General features: G+C 36.6%; 1 protein-coding gene across 1 annotated transcript in view; it reads right to left on the reverse strand.

Moving 5' to 3' along the window:
* Window positions 1–3430: 3430 nt before the first annotated feature.
* The window catches only part of SLC15A4 (solute carrier family 15 member 4), a 28343-nt gene continuing 11338 nt past the window's right edge, over window positions 3431–20435 (reverse strand). The window contains exons 5-8 of the mRNA XM_082007692.1: window positions 16672–16840; window positions 12791–12946; window positions 7433–7591; window positions 3431–4080 (exon numbers count right to left, since the gene is read on the reverse strand). Of these exons, the coding sequence (XP_081863818.1) occupies window positions 3932–4080; window positions 7433–7591; window positions 12791–12946; window positions 16672–16840 (633 nt within the window). The 3' untranslated portion in view covers window positions 3431–3931. The remainder of the gene's footprint in view (window positions 4081–7432; window positions 7592–12790; window positions 12947–16671; window positions 16841–20435) is intronic.

The raw sequence follows: 20435 nt of genomic DNA on the forward strand, positions 1-20435 counted from the left end.
TATTAAACCATCTTGTGTACATGACATGAAAAAACAGCAAACAGCCAGCGTGTATTAATTAACCGTCACTAGGCGATCCTGACTGAAAGCGCTGTTCATTGCTATTCTGAACGTAGTGCTACCTGGAGCAAAGTGTCTATTTACGTACTTATCGTTTAATAGCTTCTGACTTTAGTTCTCTTCTCTGTTCTTTCACTGCAGTTACATCCTTGCTCTGGGGCCGGCAGGTACCACGCTCTCAGGTATGTGCATTGTTCCACCAGCAGCACTGAGTGTTGGTCTACAAATTCTCTGCTCCCTCAGAGATGAATTTGCATCTCAAACTATTGACTGTTCAAATGGAAAGCATTGTAATCTCTTTCCCCAGAGGGCTCGTCCGCACTAAGATAACTTGTCCTGCCTATAAACAAAATTGCTAGGATAACATTTTTCAAAAAGCAATTTAAAACACACAAAAAAATGTTAAGAACTTCATGCATCTTTTAATACAGGTTTATTGTTAAGCTGAAACCTTGTCTGACAAGTGTCAGCCCTGAGCAACTTTTGTTAAAAAAACAAAACCACCCAAAGAAAACAAAAACAATTCACAGAGTTGACTACAGACTTTTAGGGAAGTCCTGATGGATGCCTCAGCTGCTGTAATTAAACTCACTCTGGAGGTTTACATAAGCAGGATAAATAATGAAAAAAAAAAGACTCCCCTCTTCTGAGGAGGGATATTCAGTATAGACTGCAGACATAAAGGCATGAGAAGACAGGTCTTGCTGTACTCTTGAAATACCCACAATTATATGAGTATTGAATCCACTTTATAACCTCAACTGAAACACAGCATCCCAGGCAGCTATTCTTCACACATGGTTAGATTATAGCTTGCATAGGCATTAAGGTACACGCTTATTCTTTTTGTAATTCTTTATGAGTAAAAGTAATGAACTTTAATCAGATACCTGCTCTCGTGTTGAACAAGTACTTTTCAGTGTTGTGCTTTGAATTTAAGATACCTGGAAAGTCAGAGGCTTAGAAACATCCACTGGGGTGCCTCCTGTCAGATCTTTCTATGGCACCAGAACAATCTAAAAAGTGAATGTAATTGAATTCAAACTGTACACTTCAAGGTATTTCATTAATGAGGTGCAGTGCTCAGTCACAAAGTTAATTGATTAGTCTTATTTCTGTGACTGCAGTGGAAACACTAAAAGATAAGACGGGGAGGAAGAATCAGTTAAGCCTTTGAGTCACAAAAAGGCCTCATGCCTTTGATGAGAAGTGTCAGATTAATCTTCATAAATAGTCATAATTACTTGTGCCTGGAGCTCAGCCAAGTCATTCCAAATAAAAATTAAATTATACAACTGATTGCATGTTCAGTCTCGTCTCCAAGCGTGTTAGAACCACCACAGCCCTACAGAAACATGCAGACATTTACTGTATGCTTGCAATGCGGTAAAAGACATTTGCCTAAATATTGAATGGGCTAACCTATATAATATTTATTATATTTTTCCTTTAATAATAGTTTCACTAAACCTTGCCTACACAGACTGTCACAGTTACTGTTAGACACTTAGTTTCTTTCGTAACCTACAGATTACTCTCCATTCTTCATTAAACTCAGTTTTAACTATAATCGGCAGATCTGTATCAGATGGAAAAATTTATGAATGTTGTTGAAAATACTAGATCTTGGGGAAAAAAATAGTGCAATTATTAATTAAATTCACTTACTGGAAAAACACAGACCCCAAAGCTGATGACATCTAACACCAGAAGTAACGCTGCTCTTGGAGGTCCTGAGAATAGTACTAGCCCTTCAGAAGGAGGAACACTTCTAAAAGCAGAACCTTCATAAATCTAGCAGAATACTACTGAGCAGGCACAACCCAGTTCTCTCCTGTGGTTATATATGCTTTGGAAAGTAACAAAATAGATGTGAAACACTACAGCTTCACCCCGTATCGGAAGTGCGTGACTAAAACAGCATACATTCAAGAAAGGAATTATTTGGTCCCTGTGTGTATCATAGAATACCACATTTGAACGGACCTCAAGGATCACCTGGGCCAACCTTTCTTGGCAAAAGCACGGTCTGGACAAGATGGCCCAGCACCCTGTGCACCCGAATCTTGAAAGCGTCCAATGTTGGGGAACCCACCACTTCCCCAGGGACATTATTCCCATGGCTGTTTGGTCTCATTGTGTCCAACTGGATCCTCCCCAGGAGTAACTTGTACTGATTACCCCTCGTCTTTCCCATGTGACCCCTGGTGAAAAGAGAGTCTCCGTCTGTATGTTACTTACCCAGCTTATACCGTCTTAATATTAGATCCTTCTAGCTGGTTGTAAACGGGGTATTCCAGAAATGTAGCATATGGAGCTTTTAAAACAAAGTTACACAAGTAAACTAGCTTTTCCTCATATGAGATGTTGCTTACTTATTTTCTTTAGTTATTCCAATTCTAATTCATACTAAGTAATGCAATAGCTGAAGCATCACTGCTGATTTATCTTGTCAAAGCCAGAACAGCTTGCATACTGCTATATTATCTGACAAAACTAATAGGATGGCAGTGTCCACTTGGAAATCTAACAGGATTTCACTATATATTTAGGAAATAAAGGCTAAAGAACAAAATATTTGTAGTATACTTTTATTCACCTAGAAACAAAGGGTCAAAAGTCACAGCATGGAATTTCATTTTATTTTGTAAACTCATTAAAAAGATGTCCATGTACAAAAGAAGGACTTTTTAACAATGTAAATGCAGACAAAGGAAACTATAAAAATTCAACACATAATAAAAAGTTGAGTTTTTCTTCTCTTTCTGCATAATTCCTTGCATCTTCCATACCAGTCTGCACACAATCTTACGTACAATTGTTAGAATCATTAAAATTCAAGAGGCTGAACATAAAACCATTTGCTCGATATAGGAATGTGTTGCTGAAAGGTACAAACCCTGTAGCATGTTAGCTAGAAGTAAGACACAAGACTGAAGGAACTGGCTGAAAGGCTTCTAAATTTTTATTGTGCATTCATCTTCTGAGAATTCAATCTCAGTTTTCTTTCTGCCAATATTTAGAATATTCCTTAGGGAAGTAACAGCGTTAGACTGAACAATGCTTTGTCAAAAGATGTATGTTTCTGTATTGTCCTAATACATCTAATGCAGATTTAAAAACAAAAACATTTCTCAAGTAAAACCATTTCAGTCACAACATTGTGAACCAAAACTTACAGCAGCTATATGACAAGCTACTGTGACATATAATTCAGTCTTCAGTATTGGATACTCCTGACTGCAAGTTTGGACTTAAATCCTTGAGACACTGCCAGTGAAAGGTCAATTATATTTTTTCCATATATAAATATTGCAAAATATATATATATATTGCTAATCTGCAATTTAATTTGTCCCTGTTTCTCCCGCAAAAATGACTCACAGGATTGAAAATTTATTCTTGTAACTACTACTTGAGGTTTCTGTAAAATTTCTTCTTTCCTGTGTCCTCAATGTAGACTTGAGACTGTTGAGTGTTTCTCTAGATCCACTGTTCTTCACTAGGCAGAGTTTTTCAGTCAGAAACAATCCATGCCACACGTGACTCGTTATACTCAATTTCCAAGTGCAAGTGTCCCAACTTTCAAGAGTTAAGTAAACATCTCATGATTAACAAAGAGCAACTTGAATGCCTAGAGTTAATACACTTCCAAGATTTGTTTGTCCTCTGCCAGGACTTAGTGCAAGAAATGAGCCCCCCAACATAAGGCACTTACCTACATTACACAAGAGGGGGCAGGGGTGAGAACTCTTGTAACATGCAAGTCTAGTAAGAGTCTCACTGGAGAAAACATAAGATCTCGCAGACTCAGGGTGCACTGCCACTTCATTGTGTGCTGCTGTAATAAAGTCTCCTCTGTTAACAGGTATCAGATCCTCCCATTGGCAGCCACTTCATTAATCTTTGATTTTTGATGATCATATTTCACAGAAACAATAAGGAAAAGCAAGAGGGTTGCTCCTTGGATCGCAGCCAGCAAAAAAAAATAATAATTTAATTGGCAGCCATTAATATTACCTAGAAGGAATTGGGGAGGGGAAAAAAAAAAAAAAGTCAATCCCTTCAAAGCTTAACTAGTGAAGACTTTTCTGCAAAACATGGGCAAAACCAAACTGAATTACACTTCCATCTGACAATGTAGTTTCATTTTTAATTATCCAGAGCAAAAGATGGAACTTCTGAGGAAGATGTGCACAGTACAAGGATTGCTTTCTTTTGTGCTTCAATGCTTTAAATACCAAGTAATGTCGCTGAAGGAGCTGATATGCTGTTACTGCATGATTTCTTTCTTACAAAAAGAACTGGAACCTCCTCCTACCACTGTAAGAACTTTGTGCAAACAAAGACTATATACATATAGCAGCGGGCATGCTTCATGAGAGTCAAACAATTTTAAAAGGCTAATAATCTTCCTTTCTTTCCCCTCCGCCCCCTTTTGTTTTTAAGTCTGGTTTCTTATGCTGCACAATGCTTTGCTGACTTCAGATAAAACAGCTAAAAACCTCAATATGTATTTTCATCTAGAATTTACTTTCTTTGTAATGTAAGCAATAGAGATCACTTAGCAGTTTTTGAGGAGACAACTCATTTCAAAAGCACAAAAAGAAAACATCCCTGTGCTGTGGCCACTTAATGGAATTGAAAAAGAAATTTCTAAAAATAAAGCCCTGGACTGTAAACTGTTCAGAAAACAGCTCCCAGTGAAATGCAGGAAAGCTACATTCATACAGGCTAGTAACTTAAAGACTTTACCAGCTTCACTTGGTATGCTTTCAAGGAGCCTGGAGAATACAGTGAAGTGATAAGACCTTAGTCAAGGAAAAAAAAAAAGAAAGTCTGCTATGTTTTACAGCTTAATTGAAACGGGTAAAAGTATGATTTTTTTTGTACTATATATACACTAGAGAGTCCTCTCCAGCAGCCTTTTCAGCCCTGCTTAATGCTATATCATCTCTCTGCATCTGGAGGCCTGTACCTGCCTTCTCTGCTAAGTCAAAGATAAAATAAAAAGAATCAAAAAATGAATGCTATTAAGGAAAAAGTTTGGCAACTCTGCAGATAAAAAGAAAGCAATTACTGAAATTTTCTCTCAGCCTTCTTCTGGAACAAAGTTCAGAATTCATGAAACCATACCTGGTTTCTTTTTGGGTCAATTCACCTTTGACACTCCCTCGAAGTTGTTATAAATTAGTGATTTGTACCACATTAAATAATGTTAAATTAAGGAAGCTTATTGCTAAAACATTATTCCTCTATGAAGAAATGTGCAGTAACTGTTGCCATACTTCCAAGAACAATATATTGTGGCTCATTTCCAACACACCACATGAGCCGCAGCCAACTGGACCATTATGATTATCAAAAAGGTTAGAGAGAGTAAAAAAATAGCGAAGTATACATTGATCCTAACAAGCTGTTCATGCAGCATGCCTATAAATGTTCAGATTAAATTACTTTAATTACTGAAACTTAAGATTCAATTAAATGAACTTATAAAAAATGTAATAAAATAAAACAGAGTCTTTCCTTGACATTTAAAATACAATGTACATGTGAATCTCCATTTCAAGAGCAGGCATGTTTAGAAAATAGTAATTATCCTTTATGAGATAGGATATTAAACCCATGAAATCTCAGTTTTTGTCAGAGAAATAACAGTCATCCATTTCAATAGCAGCAATCACCACTGAAGTGCCAGCGGAGAGTAAACCTTCTCAGTGGATTTTGGAGCCAGTCAGTTACCTCAAATGATATCACAAGTTAGGATAAATAGCAGAAACTTCGTGCATGTGCTTATAGTTATTATGCAGCATCTAATGAAAAATTCAGAAGTCATTCATTCATAAAGACTCCTCCTTACAATTCCTACCCTGGAAGGCCTAAGTAAATTTTAGATGTGAATTTGATAACTTTCAATAATGTTATACCAAATGAAAGCTGAGGTCTATTAACAGCAGAGGAGGAAGTCCCATTGATTCCTGATATGAACAGCTAAAACAGTAGTTACTATAAACGCTACGAATCAAAATCATCCACCGCGCGTTTCAACCTTAAGCCAGACGTATAGCTGCCGCGAAGGCTCAATAGTATATCAAGTCTTTGGACTAAGGTAGAAACACCCAGTTCTGACAGCTGTCTAAAGGACAAATCACTGAGCTAAGTAGCTTATTCAAAACAGATGACCAATGAGTTATAAAAGGTAACATCTTTCCATTCTAGTCAACTCTGGGTACATTTAGTACAACCTAAATATTTTACCGAGAATATTAGCCACTGTCTTCTCTTTGGCTGCTTCAGATAACAAAGGCAAGAGGCTCAAAAAAACCCATCAAATATCACACACATTAATTTGTACAAAATTATTACCCTCCTGAGCCCTTATCAACTGAGTTACATCTATATAGAATTGCAGAAGAAGATGCTCTTCTAATTTTGAAATTGACTGGGGGAAAAAAAGTCTCAATGTGATTAAATTTTCATTTGGTGAAGACACTTCCATAAAGTTACTTGTCATCTTTGGCAGTTTTTTAAAGAGCCACCTATAAAACAAAAATGACAACCTGTGGTATATGTACAGTTCCAGACTACGTTACTTTTTGGTGGGATGCAAGTCAAGTATAAATGGCAAATTCTCTCATACCAAATTTAAAGTAAGTTTAGGCTGCACTTTTAAGCCACATATACATAGTAGGTCTAGCATACGTTTTAAGAATTTTTCATGCTCCTTCTGTTGGAACTAATTAGTCCATTGATGGTATGATTTTCTGAAATTCCCAATGTGCCACCTACTGGTGCCAATAATTATTTTTACCTTCAACTGGCAATACAGAGCAGATGATACGTTGGACTTTTTTAAAAGTATAAATAGCTAGGAGACAGAAATGCAAAATTAACCCATGGTAATTTCCATGATGCCTCTTGAAACTAGGAAGCTGAATAATCAGTAAGAGGGAGCTGGGTACATTTTACTCCCCATGCCCCCAGAAAGTAATTTCAGTACTTTATACCAAATATATTCTTCTTCCACACATAATATAAATATTTTTTTACTCAAATACAAAAATCGTAAGTAATTTCTAGTGATGAAATGCAGTAACAGCTGAGCAGGTAGTTGACAGGCCTTACAGAGGCAAAATACTACATGCATGTTTCCCACGCTTTCATGAGGACAATGTACCATTTTGCATAGTCACATTATTTCATACTTAAATGCCAGGTGAAACTTTGTCTTTAACAGAACAGTAGAAAAATTCATATTTTTAAAATAACAACTGTGCTAAGACTCAACAGTTCCACATGCTTGATGCTTAACTGCTTCTGAAGGAAGCCTTCTACTTCATAGGCTACGAATATGCTGAAAATAACTTACCAAAATCTGTGTGATTACTCATCCAGCCAATTTCTTTAACAGACACCAGTGCCAACAATCCAGAGCCAACAAATGATCCAATCCCCGAAAAGAAAAAAAACAGCCCCATAATAGCACTCTGCATAGATTTGGGAGCAGCTGAATATGCAAATTCTAGACCTGTATGAAAAGATTTTAAAAAATTGCTATTGGAAGGTCTAAGAAACAGTAGTAGTTCATTCCAGTTTAGAGTTACAGATGTATACTACTTCTGGTATGTTAAAGACCTAAAACTAGCCTTGGATTTCAGGAGACAGGGAATTGAGGTAGTGAATCCCTATCAGTTCTCAGTTCCCTCTAATTGCTTTATGAACCCTGTTAAAGGTCATCAATGTATCAACCCATTAAATGGACAACATTTGAGACACGCACTTTGATCTTATTAATGTTACATGTGTAAAACCAAGAAATCTGAGGCAGCATATTCATTTTTCTGTCTAAAATTATCCTAAAAGAAATTCATTACACTAACTCTAACCTGGCAAGTTCCATGTTCCCCATTTCACTTCTTTCTGTATTACCTGTCTGTTGTGCAGTTTTTACAAAGCACATGGCGTTCCCTGCTGAGAACAAAGTACCAGGAATTGAAGGTCACTCTTGCATTGACCACCAAGAACACTTATTTTTCACAGACTCAGTGTCTGTATCTCTGAATGTGCAGACAGAGAAATTAATTGTAGCTGGAAAGGCAGTAATTAGATTTAATTTAATTTTGATCTAGAATTCTCCAAGCTCATTGCTTTGTGGTCTATTCTTTTTAAAACTTGTAGAAATGGGATTTAATCTTTAAGCTATTCTTACTCAATTTTCAACCAATAAAACCAAGAAAACATACCAGTGATGTCACTTTGAAAATCTGTGCTACTGAATTTTAGTACCAACAGAACACACTGGGTTCGGCTCTACCTTGCAAAGACTAATGCCTATGATTAAGTCTCCTTTTTAGAATAATACTCCTGTCAAAGATCAAATGGGATTATTCACAAGAGACAGTCAAATACATTCTTTGCTGAGCTTTTTCTCTGACAAGCGAAATGCTTGTTTCAAAACAGTCTGCTTCATACTGAAAATTAATGCTACCTCATCTGACATTTGTCTTGGCAAAGACAGCATTATAGATCTGAAAATGGCACAAATCTTATGTGTTGCATAATAAAAGTATGCTTTATTTTCACCATTACTGGTATTTGACTTCTGCGACTCCAGACAAGAGAGTTTACTAGAAATACACTGGCATTTCTTTTCAAGAAAAGGCTTAACACTTCAAGCCAGACAGGTCAATTTGCCGTTGTGAGGGAGCAACTTTGTTCTTGTAAGAGAAACAGGACTATATGTTCTCACTGATCTAACAGCATTCTGCACTGCCACCTGAGAAATCTCTGATACCCAACACACAGCTGATCTTTTCCTTTGCAAAGCACATCAGAATGGGCCAACAGCAACCTGTCTGTGATTCTAGAAGGGAACTGAAACATTCTTTGTGCAATTGGCTTTGTGGATTCCTGTAAATTCAAACCATAATGAGAGAATCGCTACAGAGGTGGAGAGACATCTGCAAGCGGGGTTGGGCATTATATTTATTTTGAGAACTAAAAACTCAATTTTTTTTTCTAGGCTTTGCCACTAATATAACAATTCAGATTTTTCAAGGAGTATTTATCTAACCAATCGCACTTAAAGAAAAAAGTAAACTACTCTTGGGATACAGTAGCTTGTTTTTTAACCTCTTGTTATCATAGCTGCCACAAGTCTCCAGAGTTATCAGTCACATTTTAGTCACCAGGCTTTTGTACATTCTGTACGAGTTAAGCTCAAGTATATCACATGAAAGGATCTGGCCCATTTCTTTTCTCGTTCATTTTACAAATGTACTGGATGCAAGTGTTACTGCTGGAAAAAGATCTTAAGACTCAAAATGAAAAAACAAAATGGGTATAACACTATATATGCATTTTTTGCAACAAAATAAGGCACGTTTCTAAACTTGAATAATGTTTCCAGCAACCCTAGTATTTAATCTGGCATAAAGAATATAAAATCTTTTCTTTCCCTTCAGAGATATTTTTGCCTGCTGGCAACCATTGATAACGATTTCATGGTACCTCAAACAAGCAGTTTTGAAATTAAACCCTCGAGTTGGTGTTGTCATGTGAGATTATGATTCCCAGTTAAATAAGGGTGCTTTAAGCGGATTGACAGAATAATACAAAAGATTAATGCAATGTGTGTCATCTTTTTAAAGGTACCTCAAGTGTAACTAATGTGGCTTAATACGATGATGCTTAGTTTTACCATAAACAAAAAAAGAAATGTATGTTTCTGCTCTTATGACATTTAGTCCCTTTTAATTCACAATAACATTTCCAAATCACCATAGTTTTGTAACCATTAACATTTTGCTTATTTTAAATCTGAATTTCATAGCACTACAGATGCCTTTATCAACTTTTAATATCAAACTGGTAAAGTATACTCTATTTCTTGAAAGACCTTAAAGATACTAAGAATTCAGTTTAGATAACAATCAGAAGGAAGGAAAAAAAGCTTTGCAAAACAAATCAAATCAAAGTGTAATACACAAAGCAGTTAAGATCTGCATGGAATTTCTGTTTCAAAGAAAGAGAAGCATTTGCATTTTTCCTAACATTGACCAACAGTTTTTGAAGTTATAAAGCTGTTGGTACGGACCTAGCAAGTGCAGAACAGCAAGGTATTCACATAAGAATAGTGTAAGCCCTAAAGACCTTACTGCTCACAAAGAAGTCCACTAAAGCAGTTGAAAAAACCAACCCATCAGTCTGGAGTTCAGCAAACAGAATGCATCAAGTCCTTGCCCTTTTCACAAGCTGCAGATAGGTTTGTTATTTTCTCCTTGTGAACACCTATAAACTAGTAAGTGCCTGACACAGAAACAAGAATGTGTAAGAGGGAAGACATTAATTTATTTTTGCAGAAACATGTGCATTTCTGGTAAGCTGTCTGTTTACCTGAGTTCAGATTTAATTGGCACAATGCCTAAAGTTGTAACTAAAGGTAACTCACTCATTTTACTCTTTCGACAAAAATGCTAAATACAGCCTTAGTTTTAATAAGTAACTCAATTAAGCAAGACTTCCATCTTCAGGTTTTATGTGTTAGGATTTGGGATGGCTACTGTTCACACATAATGAAAGGTACTGTAATACAGGACAGCAGTGACTATGCAGATACATCCTCTAGCAAAGGATAAATATTGATTGCACTGCTAAAGCATACTTTTCATTTAAGAATTTAAAGTGTTTAGCATCCTGGGTTTTAGTGTGCTTTAAAGATAACAAACTTCCCCATGCCTTACTAGTTGTTGATTGAAGCAAATTAATTCAAGGACTTGCCTATACATCACTGGGGAGGGGGTGAGCAGGGTGAAAACCACGGGAGGAGCCAGGAATGGGACACTTATCAGGTATCAGACAATGACCTCAGACCTTCAGCCATCCGACACTTAGCAGCGCATCTACAATACTGACTGCTGCAGTACAAAAAGTGATGAACTAGGATTTCAGTGGGTGCAATCCAGTAGGACCTTATGTCCAAATCTTGTGTTTACTGTCACAAGACTTTGTGCTAGGTGCCGGTTTCCAGGTGCATGCATAGACTTAACTGTTGGAGGATACTCCCAACAACCACCTGGCATGAAGCATCAACCTACCATCCACCAGGAAAGAAAGAGTACACTAGCGATGCATTTGAATGCACATCACAAAACTACAAATACACACAAGACAAAGCCATATCTAAAAAGAATTCCTCCAACATGCTAAATAACTAAGATAGAGTTTAATATGTGATGTATATGTCTAATTCTTCCAGTCACATAAAATCCAAGGCAAGACAGCTGGAAGAAAAGCTTAGAACAAGTGAGCAGACAGAAGGAAAGAAAAAAAGAAAAAAAAAAAAAAAAAATCAAACCCCACATGTTGTTCTACTTGCCAAGCAATCCAACCACCTTGTTTTATTTCCTAACTGTGATAACAGTAGAATACATGTAACCAGAAACCCGATGGAGTAGAAGTTCTCTGTTCCACTAAGAGGGGAACAAATGGACCGTGTGACAGCTGGGGCTACTGCCAGCAAGATCTTACAGAATTAGAGAATCTCATTTTAACCCACTGTGCTTGCCCAGTGTGAGGAATGAAAGTAACCTCCTACAGGGGAAATGAAACTAGGAAATTCTGTCATAAGGAATTGAAGAAAAAGAGCTATATGTAATGCCAGTTTGAGTGGATGATCTTCAACGTTCAGTATTCTGAAACAGTATTTCAACACATTAATAAGTAACCATAGTTAAGCAAATACTAAATGATTTTTAAATCAAGTCACTTGGAGGAGTTCCAATATGTTACATCAGGTAGCCCTGCAATTCTATCTAAGTAGCATCAGAATATCTACTTCTACAATTATGAAACGTTTCTGTTACTGGTAACTAAGCATTGCTCCCAAGCACTGGATATGTAAACACTGTGCTAAGAGATTCACAATAGCATTTCACTTGTTTAATCATAGCAAACCAGTGTTAGGCATACCACAGTGACAACAGATACATCACCTGTGCTTTCCTCCTGCTAATAAGCCCTGCAGGTATATGAAACAGACCAGAAAATAAAATTTGATAGTCCTATTCACCCTCTCCTCCAACTTCACTTTCAGCTTAAAAATCAACATGATCACACAGCTGTCCACTACATCACACAGAAAAGCATTAAGAAGTTTAAGATCTCTTGCATTTGTTCAAGAAAGGCAAGATTTGAACAATGTTTCAGTTTACCTAGCATCACACTGAAGTACTAAAACAACTATAGAAAAACTGATCTATAAATGAAGCCAGATAAAACAGTATAAAACCAAGCAACTTCATTATTAATATTCACCAAAGAACTAGTTTAGAAAAAAATTACAGAGCACAAATTGTATTTGCAACACAAAGGAAGATTCAGAGGAAACAATATTACATTAAAACTATTCTTTAAAATACAATATTGAAAGTGTATTGTTTTCCATTAAGGTTTGCAAATATCCAATGCTAACTGGAAGACACGCAAATATTTTAAATGTTGCTGTGCTTGAAATTCAGTCTTGAAATCATGTTCTTATATAGCAAATTTTCAAATGTGAAAGACAATTGTGTGCTTTGCCACTTATATCAAGTTATATTGTATCATATTGTATTTGGGAACATTAGAGCTTATTCATAATGATTTGAGAAGTAAATATTTATTTTCAAAGAATCCATCATTTATGATAAGATACGAAATCAGATCTAAAACACACAAAGACTCTTACCTGCTATACTTGCAAATATTTCACTGAATCCAATCAGCACATATTGAGGAATCTGCCACCATATTGGCAAATCTGCAGCATGGTATGTAACATTTCCAATTGTCTGATTAATTGTTTTAACCTTTACAATTTTCAGTCTGTTGCTTTCCAGAATTCCTACACGGAGATGGGGGAAAAAAAGATTGACCTAAGATGCAAACACTGTTTTCTTCATATTAAAAATTAAATTAGGATTCAGTCCTGCATTGCAATTACAATTTATAAACAGGAATATGTATTTCCTTATTTCCTAACATACAGCATTTCAGACTATTGCTATTTTTATTTCAAGACATACAGTAGTTCTGCCATAGAATTAGTGATGTTGGCTGAAGCTGACAGCACTTTTCATGCAAACAAGCACAAGCAATTTCTAATGCACAATATAGTATCTGTTCTCCTACTTCTTCCCAAATCTGTGACATACAAACCTCGAGGGGGCCAATCAAATCACCATCTCTCTGCTAAGTGACAGTGTTCCAAGGGAAATGACTAATCTTTGCCAAAACCACCTCATGCCGTGACGTGCAGTTTCTTAGTAGTCCTAAGAAAGAGACCTAAGCTGGGAAGAAAGCATGAGGAAAGCTCCCTGTAGTCCCTATTTATAGTCTGTAGGTGAAGCCATAACTAAACAAGAAGTTCTAGAAATCATATGCTTAAGGATAACCTTGTATTTCATCACTGTAGGCAGAGCCACAACTCTGAAAACCAGACTGAGGGAGCACAAATTAACAAATGACTTACAAAGTACGTTGAAAAGAATCACAGAATCATTAAGGTTGGAAAAGACCTTCAAGATCATCAAGTCCAACCATCAACCCAACACCACCATGCCCCCTAAACCATGTCCTGAAGCGCCATGTCCACACGTTTTTTGAACACTTCCAGTGATGGTGACTCCACCACCTTCCTGGCAGCCTGTGCCAATGCTTGACCACTGTCTCGGTAAAGAAATTTTTCCTAATATCCAATCTAAACCTCCCCTGGCACAACTTGAGGCCATTTCCTCTTGTCCTATCACTGGTTACTTGGGAGAAGAGACCAACACCCTCATCGCCACAACCCCCTTTCAGGTAGTTGTAGAGAGCGATAAGGTCTCCCCTCAGCCTCCTCTTCTTCAGACTGAACACCCCCAGTTCCCTCAGCTGCTCCTCATAAGACTTGTGCTCCAGACCCCTCACCAGCTTCGTTGCCCTTCTCTGGACACGCTCAAGCATCTCAACATCCTTCTTGTCGTCAGTCTAATGGAAAGTTGTATTTGTATAACCCATGTTTAGAGGGAAAACAGGTTAGAATTACTCAAGTTAATTTAAATGCTACGTTGAGGCCCCAAAATAGAGTTTTTTCCTTAATAACATCTGGTTTTGAGGTAAAGACTGTTCTAAACTTAGTAACTCAGTGCCAGGCCACCACATTTTCTCTATCTTCCTCACTCTTTTTAGGTGACCACTTACCCATCTTACTTTTAAGTATGTTTTTTAGCTCTTCAGTCACCTCAGTGCCCTCTGAACTATGAGGAGTTGATAAAATAAAGCTGTGTTTCTTGAGGTTTTGGGTTTAATATAGCTGACAAACATTTTAAGGTAGAACTTAAAAGGTAAACAAAGTAGTCAGCTAAGAACTCGGACATAATTTCATTCATACACATTCAGCACAAAATTACTGTACCTCAAAACATCTAGTGATCCTTAACTGTTTGATACTCTTCACAACGTAAGGAGATTTAGGAGGCATTTAGCCATGCAGGAGTGTAACTACAATATACCAAACTTTGCTGTAATTTTTTTTTTCAAAGCTGAGTAATTCAGAATCTAAAATCTATTGATTATTTCTTAGACTTTGATAAACAAGCTTCAAGTTTAATCTTACAGTTTTAGTAGTTAAAAGAATCTTAAGTTTTCTATAATTGTTTAAACTCTATAAATAAAGTAGATTTTCCAGTTCAATAACCTTAAATACTGCTGCTCAGAATTTATGATAAAATGCATGAAGCACAGCAGATGTTCATTAAATCTAATCAGTTGTATTTGCACAGTTTATAAGATATTTAAAATAATCTAAACAATCTAATAGGCAGCCTAAATAGCGTCCAGAACTAATGCCAGTTAGATAAGTAAGTGAAAGTGGAAATACGGCACAAACAGATCATTGAAGATACTTCCAAGATTGCAAGTTAATATCTTAACATCTTTATACGTTTAAGATTTAAATCAGTATCTCTCTCTAAGGCAGAAATGGTTGGAAGTAATGTTGTATTTTAAGAATATTAAAACAGAGCTTCAATAAATATAATTTAATGAGAAACTAAAAATTTTATGAAACACATAAACCAACAGAAGTTTCCGCCTCCCAAAATAAATGGAGTTTCCTATGCCCCAAATTTGTCTCAACTGAATCTCTTAAATTCATGTTATGATGAGTGGATGTTAAGTTTCTCCAAAAGGTTAAACTTTCCAACCAGACTGCAGATGACCACACAAAGAATTCACCTTCTCAGTTTCTACTGTGGGAGGGTTAGGGGAGGATCAAACCAGCAAAATCATGCATTACATTTGTAAGTGAATAGAAAACAAGAAGGCATTTGAATTTTTAAGAATTCTGCTATATGAAATCATTCCTCAGCTCAGCTATCATAGCTTGGTATGCTTTTTTTCCACATCTATGTGAGCCAGCAGATTCTTTTTAAAGAGCTGACATTTAACTGTTTCACATCATCTTCTTTTGCTGGTAGCGGTGTCCTAAGTAACATGGAATAAGAGAATTCCTATTTTAAGTTTAAATGACTTTGCTTTAAGAACTTTACTTGCCCACATACAAAGTGACCTTGGCCTAATAAGGCAATTACCTCTCTCATTGAGAAAAATTTTAATAGCTGTATAAAGTGTCCCTCTCTCTAAAATATAGGAGATTACAAGTGCTGAAATTAATTTATTTAATGCTATAATGCTTTATCAATATGTTCATTACAGTGATACTAAGTGAAGGCTATAGGTTCTGTGAAGCATTGCTCAGAGATGTTCAGTTCCACATCAGCAGTGCTTAACAACTTTAAATCATCTCAAAAGCAGCTGATTTATGGTTTAAACAGGGTTGCTATCTTTTTCCTTTCATGCTATAGCTAAGCTATTTTACAGTACAGTAATTCCCAAACATTAGGGAACATTAAGGTAGGGGAAAAAAAAACCCGAAGTGGGATGAAACTCTTGTTCATCCATAACCTAACTATATTATTTCAGATAAAGGGAAGGGATTTTAGGTAAAATTTCACTTTTTTTAATACTTGGAAGACAGACTATATGAAAGAACATACTTCTTAACCAATTTGTTTTTCAGGGTAAATGAATTCTCACCTTCAAGAAAAAATGTTAATAAATCAGACAACATGGACATCCACAATACCATAATCTTTATTTCAGGAGGCCTAACAGCCTTATATCCAAATGCTGGAAGCTTTATTCAGGCAACCCAAACACTGATCATGAACCTAAGGCATTTGCTGAGAAAATATGGTCAGAAAACAAATAGGTGTCCTTTACCAAGCATATTAGAAAGTAACACTGTAGGTGAAAACCTTAACTGTCAAGCTGATTTTAAAAGGTATACTCGAAGTCTACTTCAGGCAGGAAAAGTGGTCCAATTTCATTGCAAATGTTCAAAAGAGTTTACTTTGGATAAAATCTTTCATGGTGGGAAATGCATCCATGCAGTTGCATTCTAGATATCCCATGAAAAAGACTGCTGAATAATCATGAATTAGAAACTCACGAAGGTTTTTTTAAAAATGCTGTTGCAACTTGCTGAATAAATAACCATGTAAGTAGATCTCAAAGTTGATTTCTTACCTGCAGCAAATGCAGAACACATTACAAAGAACATTCCAACTGCAATCCTCTTCAGTGAGGATGGGAGCAAGCCATTCCTCTTTAAAATGGGGTCCACCAATTTATCTTTTAAGGGTATTAGAATCAGAATAAGCACTGCATCAAACATAGTCAACCAGGCTGCTGGAAACTGAAAGGATAGATGACTTAAGTTATCAATTTCATACTTAAAGGTTGATTTTTACTATTACTTTACAAAGGAAAAAATATTTTTCATGAAACACCAAGATCCAAAATAAACGACAGTGCACTAATAGACACTGTGAAAAGAAATATAAGAGTGTGTAAAAGCTGAGGAAAACACTCAGCTATTCAGGTTTTCATTTAATTTGACAGTTCATAATTATGTTAGCTCAGAAGCACAAGTGATTCCTCACCATAGTAACTCCAACAGTTTTGCATATTCTCACTTTCAAGATGCATCTCCAGCTGTGCTGAGGTTGGGTTTTGGGTTTTTTTGGAGGGGATGGAGGGCAGCACATAGGAGCTTTCTCGTGGGACTGAACAACATCAACTGTTCAGAGCAAAAAGGTTCTTTTCACAAAAGAGTAATACTGCACATAGTTTCAAGGAAAATGAGGAATAAGAAATTACTGGGCAGATGAAGAAAGCACTCTAAGAAAACAAAATGTAAAACTCAGCAAAGATGTTTTGCAAAGGAATTTTTACAAGACTTCTAAGTTTCAGAGCGGTCATCTTTTAGATCCTTACTCTGAATTAGTTTTTGTTAAAACAAAAGTTAACTAATTAAAACTATTTGAATACCTTTTGAAAGATGAGATGGCCTTTAGCATTATCGCAACATCTGAGTGTTCCCGCATACATGCTGGAATATGTTTAATGGAAAAATCACTATCCTTTGGGAGCTTTTCTGCTGTTAAGATTTTTTTAGTCATATAATACCTGACTGAGGAATGATTGATTGTGCCACTCAAATCTAGTAAACAAAATTGTGCAGATTATTTAAATACACCCCAAGATACATTTTTAAAAAGCACTCAAAGTCAGTATTAATGGCACACGAGTCAGAAAGTGATTTAATGCAATTAAATAGTCCCTACTATTTTGCTTCCAGTGACATACTCTAATCTGGCACAATTAAACTTTTTTTGTACTTCAGTCATGAGAAACATTTAATAGCCAGGTTCTGTAGTTCTTCTATTATTAGGCTTATAACTTTCAGAAATATGCCACACAACAGTAGAAACAGAGTTTTACAAATATAATACAAAATTCAATTAAAATTAAATTACACTTGTCAAATAAACAGAGAGTATGCTTTCTCATTTGCAAGATTCAGTAATTGACAACAAGATTCCCACCTGTATGAATGGGACAAGTTTAATAACATTTAGCATCTGTTCTGAGCTAACAAACCAAGACAGTACATGAAGATTTATATAAATGTTCTGGTTTGAGGATATTTTTTAAAACTGCATTTAGAAAAGTGTGATACTGTACATCACACCGGCTCTTTGATCCAAAATACAAGCACTGCTTGATATATGTGTTTCTGATGCAGATTCAGTTTTTGATACTAAACTGTTTCTGTGTGTGGAAACTCAAGGTTAGAATAGATTAATATCTTTCTAGAGATTATCCAGGATGATCAAGGGGCCTATGACAATCTACATCTATGGCCACAGTAAGAGATGAAGAGAATCAGATTCCCTCAAGGCTACAAATCTTAACCACTGCACGTATCTCAAAAACCCAAGTCCTCAGCCTCTAACACAGTGTGGGCATGCACCTCTCATTGCATGAGAACCTTATTTCACTGATTGGTTGTGATCACTCTAGTATGGCTGAGATGATGATGAAACGTGAACCCTTAGTTCTTCATAATGAAAGCAGGAGTTTACACTCTCACAGGAGTTTGCACCAAGAGCACCAAGTTGTTCACTGTCACCAAGCTGTGCCCATATTTGGCTTTGTCAAAATCTCCAACTATCATTAGCGTATGTACGTGGCACATTTTTAGCACTCTCTGCATGCAGACATGTTGTAACAACAGCCATTAAAAATACTACTGCTTTCTTGCTCTGCATTGCTTTCCTAGTTTCAGCCAGGATAGAGCTGGTTTTCTTCACAGAAGCTAGTGTGAGACTGTGTTTTGGATTTGGGATGAGAAACTGTTGATAATGTGCTGATGTTTTGGGTTGTTGCTGAGCAGTCAAGGACAGTCCAGCTTCTTGTGCTGGCCTGCCAGCGAGCAGGCTGGGGGTGCACGAGGAGCTGGGAGGGGACACAGCTGGGACAGCTGACCCAGACTGGCCAAAGAGATACTCCCTACCATACGACGTCATGCCCAGTACATAAACTGGAGTTGGCCGGGGGGCGGAAATCGCTGCTCAGGGACGGGCTGTCGATCACGGGGTGGTGAGCAATTGTTGTATTGGGCATCACTTGTTCTTGTACATTCCTTTGTTGGTATTATCATTGTTGTTCCCCTCTTTCTTTCTGTTCTATTAAACCGTGTTTATCTCAACCCACAAGTTTTTTTTTTCCCCAGTTCTCTTCCCCGTCCCACTGCGGGAGGGGGAGTGAGCGAGCGGCTGCGTGGTGCTTAGTTGCCAGCTGGGGCTAAACCACGACAATTGCAGTTGTCATTGCAGTTCTCCAAAGAACCCAGGCAAATGCTTTCTGGTTCATAATTTGCCAACCCTGAGAAGTCATGATGATGATGGTAAAACTGAATTGATCCTAACCTCTCCTTAACATTTCCCAGGCATTTCAAGATCATGAATTTGAAAATGGAATAATAAGCTGCTTTGGCTGTATGAAAATATTCAGCAGTTTGATACATACATTGCTTAGCAATTTTCACCTACTTTGAAAAACGCACAGTGAATTCTGCTGAGCTAGTAAAATTCTTGCATATTTTGAAATATTTAGCAAAACTGTAAAACTGTCAATTTCCCTCCTTCTCCAATTCACCTTTTTGTTTGCTTCAAATATCACACCAGCATTAACTTGTGTAACAGTTAATGTACAAAGTCTGATTTGTGTAATTAGTCAAGGATTTAGGAATTTTTTGTCATTGCTGAATTTGGTAAGAAAGAAGAGAAATACCAAATGCTGCTGGCACTACCGTATTTCATACAATCACTCACTTGGCTGTTGTTTTTTTTTTTTTTAAATGTATGCTTTTCCGTTTTCTGCTCTATCAGGAGCCTGCAAATTAAAAGGGCATACACATATTTCACTCTTCTCTCATCAAGAAGAAACATGTCTTTATTAGTATTGGGCAGAGGTTCCTAGAAGAGCTTAAGGAAAAGCTAGACCTGTACTAATACTTTTTGGTTTTATTTCTCAGTACCTTTTCTGCAATTACATGATGCCAGCGTTTCTTGAAAAATATTGATTGAACAACTTCCTTCAATACGCTAAACTGATTCAAGGTAAAGTGAATACTGATTAAGCAGTATGAAGTTACAAACGTATCTCAGATTCCAAATTTGCAAATACTAATGTTTCAGTTAAGTATGGGTATTCCTACTGAGTTTGTAGGAATGCTTCTGTACTACTTACAACTTTAAAAAACTTATGGCATATAGATTTATAAGTTTTCTTTAAAGATCATACTTTGTCCACTGAAGGATAAAGACACTCTTAATTAAAGCAGTGAAAATAACCTGAAGACATTCAAAACAGGATGGTGTGAACTCCATATACTAGGAGATATGCCAGAATCTCTGTATTATGTGTCATGCTTCTAAATGTCT

The sequence above is a fragment of the Phaethon aethereus genome, assembly GCF_964289735.1.
Source record: "Phaethon aethereus genome assembly, chromosome: 17".
Taxonomy (NCBI): domain Eukaryota; kingdom Metazoa; phylum Chordata; class Aves; order Phaethontiformes; family Phaethontidae; genus Phaethon; species Phaethon aethereus.